Below are 13,946 nucleotides of genomic sequence, written 5' to 3' on the forward strand. Positions count from 1 at the left end.
GTGATGGGAAATCTGGAGCAAGCGCTGCACCAACAGAGGACCGGATTCCACTCTCTATTACGCTCGTTGTAAATCTGGAGTAACTGCATTGACATTAGCGGAGTCGCTCCAGATTTACACTGCTGCTGCTGCGATGTGAATCCAGCCGTCACCTGCATCAAGAACATTCCACGTTCAGTCCTGCCCTACCTCTGCTCGACAGTGTGTTAGAGCTCTCCCGGGTGCCCGGCCGCTGGGATCAGTGCCCGGCTTGGCACCCAGGCCCGCTCCTTTCAGAGCCCGTGTTGGGCCACTGGCCGGCCAAGGCCTGCAGGTCCTGTGAAGCCAGGAATGGGGCCGGCAGCATAGAACAGTGTAAAACCCTGCCTGGTTGGGGAGCTGTGTGCTGGGCACCCTGTGCAGAAACCAGCCACCCCACTGTCTGTCTGGGGATTCCTCCCGCTGCTGAAGGCGCAGCACGTCCCCTCTCCCAACCACATGTCCATCTGTCTGTCCATCCCTTGAGATCAGCACCTGGTGGGGTGGCAGGTTCCGCCTTCCCCAGGTCAGAGGAGGTGATTGCTTCCTCCTGCATCTCTGGTTGCTGCTCAGGGCAGGTACAAATGCCACAGTGCTGCCATCGGTTACAGCAGAATAAATCCAGGTTTTACACCGCTGCTGGTGAGATCAAAATCTGGCCCATGGCCTGCACTGAGAACATCCCACATGCTGGCCTCCATTGCTGCCATGGGTTCTACCCCAGACCCTGGGTTCCTCTTTAGCGGCTCACGCCCGCTCAGGAGTCGACTGAGGCTCGGCTTCTCTCCCGCGCAGTTTCAGATCCGGGCGCTGGAGTCTCAGAAGCGGCAGCAGGAAATCGTGCTGCGAAGGAAAACCCAGGAGGTGAGTGCCAGCCCCTGCACCTGCGGGGGTCTGGAGAGCCGCTCATGGGGCCGTGACTGGGTGGGCGCTGAGGCCTGGCTCCTGGATCGGGCCGTTGGCAGGGCAGGGCCCTGGGGCCTCTCCAGACGGAATAGTCCCCTCCGCTGTCCCAGTGGGTCGTGCTCCGCCAACGCTGGGTTGTTCCCAAGGTGCTGGCCCTGGGTGGGGTGGATTTCCCACAGAGCCTGGTGGTTTTATGGCCAGGAGTAACCAGGCAGGAGATGACAGTGATTGCGAGGGAAGAAACGCCTGCCTCCGGGGGCAGCTGATCTTCTGGGGTCAGGAAGGAGGAATTCTCTGCATGCCATGTGCGACTGTGCACAACAGGCTGTGTCCCCCTCCCTCCTTCCTGGAGCTGGGTCCTGGCAGCTGAGTTGGTCACGTGACTCGTCCAGGCTGCCTCCTGCCCCAGCACCCGTACAGCTCGCGGGATGGTGCGGTGCTTCGATCCCAGCCCCTCCTGATGCATTCTGGGGAAACTGCTATCCACGGGTACCGGACCTTCACCCAGCCCAGATAGGCTCAGCTCTCTTGAAAGGTGCTCAGCTGCTCCTGGGCTCACTTTGCCACCTGAGAAGCGTTGGAGTCGCTCTGCGGCTGGGGGGCGATGCCCCCTGCGGGTGTTCCCAGGAGGCCCAGCCCTCAGGCACTGCTCTCACCCAGGTCTCTGCTCTGCGCCGCCTGGCCAAGCCCATGTCGGACGGGGTCTCTGGGAGGCTGAGTCAGAAGCCAGCCATGCTGGACTCAGGTGCGGAGGTGTCCGCCAGCACCACTTCCTCGGAACCGGAGTCCGGCTCTCGCTCGGTCTCCAGCATCATGCGCCAGTGGAACCTGAAAATCGACCACTTCCTGGGAGACCCTTCGCCCTCCGTGAATGGGGCTCGGCCCGTCAGGTCAGACCAGTGCTTCCGAATCTGTGTCCCCTGCAGCCTCGTTCCCTGCTTGGGCCTCAGGCCCCGGGCTCCTGGGTATTAGATGGGAGCGGAGTTCTGTGGGAACACGGGAAACGATCGCTCTATCATCGTGGGCGACTCTGCCATGTGGTTTGACACGTGAGACTCTCCACATTGGCTGGAGACCTGATGTGTAAATGCCCCTCTGTCCTGAGCACTAGTGGGCGTGATGGCCGAGCGCCCGCCTGGTGGAAGCCCCCGACCATGTCCCATCCCACTGCAGGAAGAAGTTCCCAAAGAAGGGGATGAGCCAGACCTTCAGCAAGGCGGCCCGGCTCAAGTGGCAGTTGCTGGAGCGGCGCATCTTTGACGTTGTCATGCAGAAGATGACCATCGTCAACCTGGAGGCGGATATGGAGCGGCTGATCAAGGTGAGGTGTGGGGGGCAGTGCCCTGGTGGGGATTGGGTGGTCTGAGCATGACCGAGGGCCAGGAGTGCTGGGAGGCTGCTGGCACCTGGACAGCGCCGGCTGAGGCGTTTCCTTCCCACCTGCCCCCCAGAAACGCGAGGAGCTGGCGCTGCTGCAGGAGGCGCTGCAGGGGAAGAGGGGAAAGCTGCAGGCGGAGAGCCCGGAGGAGCAGAAGGGCCTGCAGGAGCTGAACGAGGAGATCGAGGTGCTGACAGCCAACATTGACTACATCACCGACAGCATCGCCGACTGCCAGGCCACCATCATGCAGCTGGAGGAGACCAAGGTGCCTGGGGAGGGGGCCTGCGGGCGGGGGCGAGGTGCAGGGGGTCTGTATATGGGGAGTTGGTCTCATGGGAGGGGGAGCAGGGGAGATCAGCCCAGGGCATTGTGTGCTGTAAGGGAAAGGGGGTGCTCTGGGGGCTGGTTGATAGTTGGGGTGGGGACTGGGCGTGAGCAGGAGGCTGGCTGGCTGGACTCTTCCTCTAGGCAGTTTAAGCATAAGGGGTGCAGGAGGCAGGTTTGCAGGGTCCTCTTGCTTTCTAAGCTCCGATTTCTGGGCTGAAACGTTCTGTTGTGGGTCACACAGGGACTCAGGGCCGAGCTGGCTCCCTGCTCTTAGCCCCCAGAGCTCGCCCCCTCCCTACAGAAACGTCACAGAGCAGCTGTTGCAGTCTGGCTGCTTTCTCTGCTTGTTTGCTGATGACGGCTGTATAAGGCCCAGTTCAGCAGGTGCCTGAGCACTCACGGGGCTGGTGCGATAGGCTGCCGTAGGCCCGTGGGCGCCAGGCTAACGGACATGGCTGTGGCTTGGCTTGGACCAGCAGAGGCCAAGAATCAGCCCTCTTCCGCTGCACGGTCTGCAAGGTCGGGGCCAGGATTTAGGAAGCCCCTTATATGTTGGTCCACCAGGGTCTCCATCGGTGCTGGATGGTTTATTTGTGGAAGGGACGGCTGCGGAGAGCATGATGTCCACCACCAGCTGCTAGGCCCAACAGCCCTGATGGGAGTTCTGCACATGCTGGAGTCAGTGGAAGCCCTGTCCGTACCATGGGACAAATGTACCCATGGTGTATCCAGTGCTGCGGGCAAGGCGTGGTCTAGCCATGCTCAATCCTGTCTGTGTGCACAGAAAAACCCATGTCAGCACCAGGCTCCAGCCTGGGTCGCCGCCAGGCTCCAAACATGCTTAGAACATGGGCTTTCTCCATTCCCTGCATATACGGCAACACAACCTCCTGTGAGAAACTGCCTCGACCCAGCCCAGTTCCACAGTGGTGTTCCTGTAGCCTAGACCGAAGCCAAGCACGGGCGGCAGCCCGGTATTCAGAGCCAACTCCAGGTGTAGCCATGAGAGAGGGTTGAAGATGCTGTTTGCTTTTGTAGGAAATCTCAAACCCTTTTAGTTTTTCTTTTGAAATTTCCCAGGGGGAAGAAAAAATCAGTTTCTCCTCCCCGCCCCCCCCCGCCCCCCGCCCCCGAGAAACTGGAATTTTTGTGGTTTTTCAAAATCAGTTTTGATGGTTTAAGGCAAAAAAATTGGGGGTCTTGGGAAAGAGTTTCCCTTTTCTGAAACCGCGAACTTGTGCTGAAAGCTGTTGTCAAACATTGAGTCTCTTTTCTGATGTCAGATTTTTGTAAAGGGAGGGTGGGATTTTGACCAGAATGGAAATTTTTGTTTAATCAAATATTTCCACAGAGAAACAATAGCCTAATAATGAGGCCTTTCTCCCTGGCACCTGTCGGGTGTCTGTGCTGCAAGGAAAACCCCACAGCACAAGTCTCAGAGCCTGGATCCATTGCCTTGGCTCGCAGGGCTACGGGGCTAAAACGAAGAGTGTAGACATTCACACAAGGGCTGGAGCCTGGGCTCTGGAGGGTCTTGGAGCCCATGAGCGGGAATGTCTACACTGCTACTTTTAGCCCCGTAGTGCAAGCCCGAATCCTTTGGCCAGAGGCTCGCTGCTGTGGGTTTTTCTTTGCTGTGTGGACGCACCGTTAATGACATGGGGGGTCTGACCCAGGTTCAGCATAGTGTAGCTCTCTGCTCCCCTCCTAGCAGCTGGAGGTCGTAAACAGGTTTTTAGTATATGTCTATGCTTAATCTGCTACAGCTGCAAGGCTTTATGTGTAGACGCTCCCCGTTGGAGTAGGTAATCCATCTCCCAAGGAGGTGGCTGTTTAGTTCGGTCGGCAGAGCAACACTCTCCGGGATGGTGGTGGGGGGGGAGTGGGATTTTCACACCCTGGAGAGACATAGCTATGCTGGTATAAGTTCCCAGTGTAAACCTGCCCTTGGTCTGCTCTGGTCACCTGGCTAGCGAGCAGCTCCTGCCGTCCAGGCGGTAGAAGCGCCTCTTCTTTAAATCTGCAGGTGTGTGGTTCAGTCCCCATAGATGGCCCAATCAGGGGCCTGGTTCCAGGCACACTTCCAGTGCGAGTGTTCATGCACAGTATTGGCATGCAAGTCGTCTTCCCTGCCGCCTGCTTGCAGAGCACCTGCGTCCCTGCCGGCGTCAGCCAGTCAAGGAAACCCCCCCCGGTTCCGTGGCGCTGGTGTCTCTGCTGGCCCTCTGCTTTCTGCCCTTCACCGCCCTCAGCGCCGTTCTAATTCCCCTCCCTCGGGGTCTCTCTTGCACCGTAGGAGGAGCTGGACTCCACCGACACCTCCGTGGTGATCAGCTCCTGCTCCTTGGCCGAGGTGCGCCTCCTGCTGGACAACTTCCTCAAGGCATCCATCGATAAGGTCAGGCAAAGGGCCTTCAAGTGGGGGTGCAGCTCTGGGGGGTGGATCGCAGAACATGGGATCCCAGGTGGCCCACTGTTAGCGTGGGATCACAATTGCTGCAGGTGAGGTTTGGAGCCAGGGCTATTTGGCTGCGCCTCGGGCATCCTTTGTGCGTGGGTGAGGGAGACTGAGAGGCCTGCCTGGCCTGTGTGCTGCTGGACCCAGAGAGGGGAATGGGTTTGTGACGTTATTGATATCCTCTGGGACCATATAGATCATTGTTGCAACCAAGGTCCTGTAGTGGCACCCAGATCTTGTATAAAGGGGGTCAAATGGGGTGTCTAAGACAAGGTTATGGTTTACTGGTTATAATTATGCTGTCTATATGTGTGTATCAATTTTGTAGTTGAAGTTATGAATATTGGCTCTATACTGTCTGTATTTCAAACTTCTGCTATGCTGCTGGGTGACATCCCAGACAAAATGGTGTTAGCTCTGCCTAGCCTGCTTGATGGCCCATTAAGGACCATCAGCTATACAATGGACCCATTGAGAGAAGGCAGATACACCTTGTAACTCAGCAAAGTATGCAGGGACTGGCCCATGTGACTCCAGACTCCATTTTGCTGTAATTTTCCACAGTAAGAACAAAGGTGTTCTTACACCTGGAAAAGACTATATAAGGCGGATGCCTCATCTCCATCTGGTCTTCAATCCTGCTTCATACCTCTGAAGGAACTTTGCTACACGCTGAAGCTTTGAACAAAGGACTGAGGACCCATCCCAGCTGGGGATGTATTCCAGAGACTTGATTTGAACCTGCAGTTTATTCTATTGCTGCTGCAAGCCTGAACCAAGAACTCTGCCATTACTGTATGTAATTGATTCCATTTAACCAATTCTAAGTCTCCTCTCTATCTTTTTCCTTTTATGAATAAACCTTTAGATTTTAGATTCTAAAGGATTGGCAACAGCCTGATTTGTGAGTAAGATCTGATTTGTATATTGACCTGGGTCTAGGGTTTGGCCCTTTGGGATCAGGAGAACCTTTTTTCTTTTACTGCGGTATTGCTTTTCATAACCATTTGTCCCCATAACGAGTGGCACTGGTGGTAATACTGGGAAACTGGAGTGTCTAAGGAGACCGCTTGTGAGACTTGCGGTTAGCCAGGGGGTGAGACCGAAGTCCTCCTAGTCTGGCTGGTTTGGTTTGCCTTAGAGGTGGAAAAACCCCAGCCTTGGGCTGTAACTGCCCTATTTGAGCAATTTGTCCTGAGTTGGCACTCTCAGTTGGGTTCCGCCAGAACCACATTGTCACAGGGGTACAAGCAGCAGCTGAGTGAGGCTGGTGTGGAACCTGCATCTGTGCCCAGGGACAGGGACTGAAGCCAGGAGCTGATTCCCCGTCCCACCCACTGGCCCGTCCTGTGTGCTGGACGGAAGGTCACCTCCTGCTCCCACCAAACAGGGGCTGCAGGTGGCTCAGAAAGAAGCCCAGATTCGCCTGCTGGAAGGGCGCCTGAGACAAACGGATGTGACCGGCTCCTCCCAGAACCATGTGATCCTGGATGCCCTGCGGGAGAAAGCGGAGTCCCACCCCGAGCTGCAGGCGCTCATCCACAACGTGCAGCAAGGTGGGTGCTGGGCTTTTCCCTCCTGGGGACCCCCGTGAGTACTGGGCATTGGCTGGCAAAGCAGCCGGCAGCGCTGATGTGGGGCCTGGGGCTGGCAGCAGCTGGGAAGGCTTGGGGTGTTTCCCTGCCCCTACAGATGGCACGTCTGCCCATTGGGACAGATGGAGCCCACCCCAGGGCTCTTGGCATTGCTCTGACCCTGTGGGCAGGAGTGATAGGCCCGCTTCATCCAGACGTATCAGCCCACATGGTCACAGCCTGTCCAGCCGTGAGGATGCACTGATGGCGCTTTGGTGGCAAAGAGTTAATGATAGCAATGGTCTGGGGGGGGGGGTCCCAAGGACCTAAAGGGCCACACGCTGATTGGCGACCGCCTGCTGGCTGGCTCTGATCGGACCAGCCCAGTGCGGTGCCCTCCCACCCTCTGTTGCATTGACGCACCCTTGTCGGCCGTTCCTTGTGCAGAGAACGGCTACGCCAGCACAGACGAGGAGATCTGGGAGTTCAGCCTGACCTCGGAGGGGAGGTAAGCGCACCAGGGAGCGTGCAGTGTCCCAGCCTCGTGCGCCCCTGAGCGTCGGGATCTATGGAGGGAGGGGGGCGCATCTCTGTGGCACTCATTGGCAAGGTAGACCCGTTAGAGCTTGGCAGCTAAATTCTCCAGGTTCTGTCTGCACCGAGCATGTTCCAGCCCCTCAGAGCTCCTACGTGGGACCCGACGGTGCACAGGCTACTCACACGCGATGACTGGCCGTGCTCAAACCCAGGCGTGCAGGGGCTGTACAGAACTGTCCCAGTAATCGTTCCTCTTGAGGGCCAGGGGCAAGACGTGTTGATAAATCTGTGATAATTTTCATATGACTTTACATTGTGCCTCTTCATATAACCTTGTGGTGGGTCTACCCACGTGTGACCTCTGTTTTCATGGGACTTTGTATCAAAGCCTCATTTAGAAACTTTGCATTGCCCTTGGTATAATATTATAGCCCCTAAGGATAGAATAAGATAGAAGAAAAATTTCTGTTTGCTAGCAGTAGAACAAGAGCTCTCCGCCCCCCCCCCCTTAATCAATTGCCCTGTTGAATGAATGAGGTGTGGATGAGCAAGGCATGGAAGGCAGCACCTCCAGACAGCCTCAACTGTTGGAGAGGGGCTGGGAGCCAGACCCAAGGACAATAAAACGTGTCAAGTGGACTCATTAAAAACAAGCAGACATACTGACGGCCTCGGGGGTTAGAAGCAAGCACCTTCTTTTGGAAACACCCTCTTTGCAGCATTGGGACAACACTCAAAAGAAAGCAGCACAAAGGACCAATGGACACAGACACAGAGTTTGAATCTGGTATAGATTTGCATAAGAGGAAAGCTGCTATAAAAGTGAGGTGTCTTGCAGAGGACCCCGGGTCTCGTCTTGTCAACATGGGAGCATCGATCCGGATCTGCAGAAGCCCGGCTCCACCCCCTCCCCCATCTAACTCACCTGGCCAGTGAAGTTAAGGGGAGCAACTAATTGGTAACAACAAGACGGAGTGTGTTTGTGTGTGTGTGTGAGTGTAAGTGTAATATATTATATGCATATGGTACAGTGTTAATGAATACATGTATTACTAATATATGTGGCGTTTTGTCTTATTCCCCCTGAAAAGATCCTGTGCAGTACTTTAAGTACAACATTTTGGTGGAGAATGCGAAAGGGGGAGCAAGCATAGAATCCACAGTTATTATCAAACTGGTGTGCACACCGCCAGCTTTAGCAAGCCTGGCATTATAGGAAAAAGAGCGTAAACTTTCAGTTAATTAACCAAACTCTGAAGGATATAGGAGTTTAGGTTTAAATTGTGTTCATGACTGAGCTAAAGAGGAGAACTTAGTGTTTCTCACTCTGATCCGGGGAAGGATTAACCAAACTCTGAAGGATATAGGAGTTTAGGTTTAAATTGTGTTATAAAGGTACATACACCCTCAGCCGTAGCAAGACTGAGCTAAAGAGGAGAACTTAGTGTTTCTCACTCTGATCCGGGGAAGGATTTGTATAATTGGTGTATGAACCCTCGGTGGTAGCAGACCGAGTAATACAGAGGGAGGCTTAGCGTCTCTCCCTCTGACCCAGAGTGGGTTAAAAACATAAGATACAGATCTTGTTCTGTTAAACCAAACTCTGAAGGATATAGGAGTTTGGGCAGTGTAGTGTGGTTTATGTTTGTTTGTTTTTTTTTTTGTAAGTAATATTGTGGTAATTTCACAATTTTAAAGAAAATGTTTAAGGAATGGAACCAGGAAGGGTGGGGGCTAGTTGGAAAGCCCACCCTCCTTTCTAAATTGGTAGTGGAACAAGGCTTGTGCCCAGGGAAAGCAACTGTTTATTCGAAAAAGCAGGATCGGGCCCAGGCAAGCAACAGATAAAGAAACTGAAAAACAGGTTGGGTACAGAGAGTTAATACAGCACTCTCAAATCTTACAGCAGCAGTAACATCAGAAGAAGAAACATTTAAGACCCCAGAAGGGGACAGACCTTTGGGACCCCTGTGGAGATTGGGAAGGGGGATATTTGGGATATTTGGGTAAATTCCTCCTCCCAGGGCCAAAATGCCATTGAAACAGTTAACAACAGTGCCTGCTTCTGCCTCAGATCTCCAGGCTATGGCAAAATGGCTGGAGATTTTAAAACAATTTTTTTTTTTCTAGATGAAGTGTTAACGCCCTTTTACTGAAAGAAAAAAAGGATTTACACTCACAAGAAATGGACCACTTAATTAGCATTTGTGCAGCCCCAAGTACCAAACACACTGTGGCAGAGACCAAGCGGGTTCTGCCAGGGTGAAAGCACTGTGCTAATTTGTTTCCAAGCTTCTATCTTTCAGGCTCTGAACCGGAACATCACGAGAGCTGGTACCAGCTGAAAAGTTATAAAATACCATGGTTATAGTGTCATGACAAAGTCTGTGTTCAGTGTTCTGTGTTGCATGTTCTGTGTCTGTCTCTAGTGGTGTCCTGTGCTAGCATTGGGTCCAGAAAAAGAGGGAATACTACACTAGACAGGGTAAATGTCTTTTCCTCTCTCTACTTCCCCCATCTCCATCCAACTTATCAATCACCCCTTGTGTCCAAAAGACTTTGGTCCCCAGTGCATCAGGGTTATTTTGTTTTGTTTTGTTAGGTTCTCTAATAATCATTTTGTTGTTAATTTTTGTTCTTGATACATTTGTATTGTTAGTTACATTTGCTTGTATTATTATTAATTCCACACTTTCCTCTATGCACTCTGGTTCTATTTCCCCAAGCCCTGAAGGGTAGTTCTTGGGCCCCCATAACCTGTAAAACCTTGGCCCATAATTGTATGGCCCCATCTTTCAGGTCCCCAGAAACCTCTGAGAACAACTGTTAAAAATAGGAAATTCTACAACATTTTAGCAACTGAATGTTAGTTTAAGTCCAAATCAGCTTAACCTTGCATAACAACTGTGGTACTCCTACAAAATCTTATTTGTTGTGTGTGCTTAAGAAGGTCCTGACCTCAGTGACTTTTATTGTTTGATGGCTATTGCAGCATTAAACTTGGGCCTCATTTTGTTTGTCAATGTACCCAATTATTGTAATGGTAATGGTTTTGTTGATAATTATAATTGTTTGCATTTGTGTTTATGTTATATCTGGTGTTTAGTCAATTGTAATGGTTTTAGATGTATTCACCTGGTTATAATTGTTTGGTTTGTTTGCAACAAATACAAAAGATTTATATGGTGACCACTCAAGAATTGTTCTTGAGAGGTCAAAAGAGGGACAATGTAGATAAATCTGTGATAATTTTCATATGACTTTACATTGTGCCTCTTCATATAACCTTGTGGTGGGTCTACCCACGTGTGACCTCTGTTTTCATGGGACTTTGTATCAAAGCCTCATTTAGAAACTTTGCATTGCCCTTGGTATAATATTATAGCCCCTAAGGATAGAATAAGATAGAAGAAAAATTTCTGTTTGCTAGCAGTAGAACAAGAGCTCTCCGCTCCCCCCCCCCCCCCCTTAATCAATTGCCCTGTTGAATGAATGAGGTGTGGATGAGCAAGGCATGGAAGGCAGCACCTCCAGACAGCCTCAACTGTTGGAGAGGGGCTGGGAGCCAGACCCAAGGACAATAAAACGTGTCAAGTGGACTCATTAAAAACAAGCAGACATACTGACGGCCTCGGGGGTTAGAAGCAAGCACCTTCTTTTGGAAACACCCTCTTTGCAGCATTGGGACAACACTCAAAAGAAAGCAGCACAAAGGATCAATGGACACAGACACAGAGTTTGAATCTGGTATAGATTTGCATAAGAGGAAAGCTGCTATAAAAGTGAGGTGTCTTGCAGAGGACCCCGGGTCTCGTCTTGTCAACATGGGAGCATCGATCCGGATCGGCAGAAGCCCGGCTCCACCCCCTCCCCCATCTAACTCACCTGGCCAGTGAAGTTAAGGGGAGCAACTAATTGGTAACAACAAGACGGAGTGTGTTTGTGTGTGTGTGTGTGTGTAAGTGTAATATATTATATGCATATAATACAGTGTTAATGAATACATGTATCACTAATAAATGTGGCGTTTTGTCTTATTCCCCCTGAAAAGATCCTGTGCAGTACTTTAAGTACAAGAGACGGAGCTGGGAGGGAAGAGGGCCCCGAAAGGGACCGGGGGATGGGCTGTACCTCGGGGAATGGGAGGAGGAACCGTAGCCGGGCTGGTGATAGGGTGTTATGGGGTGGGGGTGATGGGCAGTGGTTTCTTCCTTTAGCTTTAAGTTAAGCCTTAAAGGGGATCGGCCATTTAACCCTTTGTTTCCTACAGCTTCTCCCAGTCTTTCACCCTGAAGGGCTCGGCCAGCCAGGACGACTTCAAGTTTATGGTCAGTTCACAGCCACAGACAGCGCCATTTAACATCCAGTTGTGGGGTCTTTGGTCCATTGTACCCCCTCTCCCTTTGTGCTCACGGCTGGGCGGTGGCCCTTGGCGGGAGTCTTCTCCATGGGCGGAATGTCTTGGGTCTGGAACTGAAATAGCCCGGGGTCTGGTCTCCTGGTGACGGCCGTGCCTGGCGTGTTACTTTGGCCCTATAAATGGCTCCTTGAGTCGTAGAGCCCACTTTAAACCCCTAAATGCCACATCATTGAGCTGTACTGGGCTTCCCTGAATCCAGGCAAGGTGCCCTGGTGCTGTCTAGCCCTCCTCTGGGAGCAAATAAAACCCATGTGACGCCCTGGTGCTGTGCGCCCTTCCCAGAGGCTAATTGACTGGACCAGTCCCTCCATGTGCCGAATCCTCCTGGGAGAGCTGCTCCGGCACTCTGGGCCATACACGTTTCAGCCTTGCACAGGGGGTACTTCCTGTTGCCCTCATTAATGAGCTCATGAAACGTTAATGCTGGCAACCGGGGCCCAACTGAAAGGTTTCTCTAGATCTGCCACTGCTGGGTGCTTGGCCCCAGAGGCCTCTTGGAACTGAATGGCCAAGGGGCGCCAGCGTCTCAGACTCGCTCCACGTGCTACCCTCGGGGCAGTGAACTCCTCGCCTCTCAGCCCTCCCCTCCCTGCTACAGGGGGAACCCAAGCTGTCAGGCCAGATGAAGGCTGTGTCGGCCGAGTGCCTGGGACCCACGCTGGACATCTCCACCAAGAACATCACCAAGTCCTTGGTGTCCCTCATGGAGATCAAGGAAGACGGGATCGGCTTTTCCATCCGGGATTCCTACTACAAGGATAAGGTCTCCCGCACCATCAGCCTGCCCACCCGTGGCAGCACCTTGTAAGCCCTGGCAAGCGTGGGCCCCACGTGCTTACAGGCCCTTGGGGGAAGAGGTGGGCTGGGTCATCGTATTCTGCCCTTGGAGCCTTGAGTCTGGACTCCTCTCGGTCGACCCAGCCTGTCCCAGCATGCAGTGGTGGGGCCAGCTTGCTCTGCCATCTTGGATTGCCAGTGTCCACAAACTGCCCGTCGGGGGGATGGGGCCTGAGGAAGGCAGGCACAAACCGGGTTCTGCTGTCGGACAGAGTTGGGCGTCCAGTCTCCACAGCCCTCTTATCGAAGGCACGGAGCTGCCTTCTCCAGCAGCAGTCTCGGTGATGAAGCCAACAGGACCTGCGCTCACAGCGCAAACCCTTAGCCGGGGCCGCTGGCCTGGCCTTGGGCCCTGCCGGGGCCTGATCCAGCCCGCTGGACCCCTGGCTCGGGAGGTGGATCTGTGCGCTGCCCCAGGGCTCTCGGCTCGCTTGCTCTGGGGTAGGCCTGTTCAGTGCTGAAGGGCCCTGGCCCAAAGGAGGGGCGATTGCTGATCAGGTCTTGCTCTGTTCCAGCCCTAGGCAGTCCTGTGGCTCGGACACCTCGCCTCTGACCCGGAGGAAATCCTATGACCGGGGGTAGCCTGCCAGGTGAGTGGGGAGAGGCTGGAGAGCACATGGGCCTAGCTCCCATCGGGGACCAACCTGTGCACTCGGCTGTGCCCAGGCACGACTCTGGGTGCTGGATCCAGCTGTGCCATAGAATCATAGAATATCAGGGTTGGAAAGGACCTCAGGAGGTCATCTAGTCCAACCCCCTGCTCAAAGCAGCACCAATCCCCAACTAAAGCATCCCAGCCAGGGCTTTGTCAAGCCGGACCTTAAAAACCCCTAAGGAAGGAGATTCCACCACCTCCCTAGGGAACCCATTCCAGTGCTTCACCACCCTCCTAGTGAAATCGTTTTTCCTAATATCCAACCTAGACCTCCCTCACTGCAACTTGAGACCATTACTCCTCATTCTGTCATTTGCCAAGCTCCATCCTCTTTGGAACCCCCATTCAGGTAGTTGAAGGCTGCTATCAAATCCACCCCATACTCTTCTCTTCTGCAGACTAAACAAGCCCAGTTCCCTTAGCCTCTCCTCATAAGTCATGTACCCCAGCTCCCTAATCATTTTTGTTGCCCTCTGCTGGACTCTCTCCAGTATGTCCACATTCTTTCTGTAGCGGGGGGCCCAAAACTGGATGCAATACTCCAGATGTGACTCACCAGTGCCGAATAGAGGGGAATAATCACTTCACCATGGGCTGGCACTTCAGGCCTCCCTGTGCTGAGTGGAGGTGCGGGGCAGGGGGTAGATCCCCGGACCAGGCTTGTGATCATGGGTCTCTTTCTGAACACCCCGGCTCAGGACTTCGGACGTTGGCTTCACGCCTCTCTCGTCCCCTCCCACCAGGCCGCGCAATGACCGCAACGTCTTCTCCCGCCTCACAGCAACCAGAGCCAGGGCTCCGCGCTGGACAAGTAAGAGCCTCGCGGGGCAAGG

General features: G+C 53.5%; 2 protein-coding genes and 1 long non-coding RNA gene across 3 annotated transcripts; all 3 read left to right on the plus strand.

Annotated features, from left to right (window-relative positions):
- Positions 1-673: 673 nt before the first annotated feature.
- On the plus strand, positions 674-5,878 carry LOC135977527 (kinesin-like protein KIF21B). The gene is made up of 6 exons (XM_065578798.1): positions 674-882; positions 1,585-1,814; positions 2,098-2,245; positions 2,376-2,570; positions 4,929-5,030; positions 5,655-5,878. The coding sequence occupies exons 1-6, from the start codon at positions 706-708 to the stop codon at positions 5,655-5,657; spliced, it is 855 nt and encodes a 284-aa protein (XP_065434870.1). The 5' UTR covers positions 674-705; the 3' UTR covers positions 5,658-5,878.
- Positions 5,879-5,971: 93 nt separating this feature from the next.
- On the plus strand, positions 5,972-11,524 carry LOC135977533 (uncharacterized). Its single transcript, XR_010594991.1, has 3 exons — positions 5,972-6,646; positions 7,112-7,172; positions 11,472-11,524. It is a non-coding gene; the product is annotated as an uncharacterized LOC135977533 (long non-coding RNA).
- Positions 11,525-12,223: 699 nt separating this feature from the next.
- On the plus strand, positions 12,224-13,075 carry LOC135977559 (kinesin-like protein KIF21B). Its single transcript, XM_065578823.1, has 2 exons — positions 12,224-12,425; positions 12,974-13,075. Exons 1-2 carry the CDS (start codon positions 12,244-12,246, stop codon positions 13,038-13,040), a joined length of 249 nt encoding a protein of 82 aa, XP_065434895.1. The 5' UTR covers positions 12,224-12,243; the 3' UTR covers positions 13,041-13,075.
- The last annotated feature ends 871 nt before the right edge of the window (positions 13,076-13,946 follow it).

This window comes from Chrysemys picta, unplaced genomic scaffold (assembly GCF_011386835.1).
Source record: "Chrysemys picta bellii isolate R12L10 unplaced genomic scaffold, ASM1138683v2 scaf3, whole genome shotgun sequence".
Taxonomy (NCBI): domain Eukaryota; kingdom Metazoa; phylum Chordata; order Testudines; family Emydidae; genus Chrysemys; species Chrysemys picta.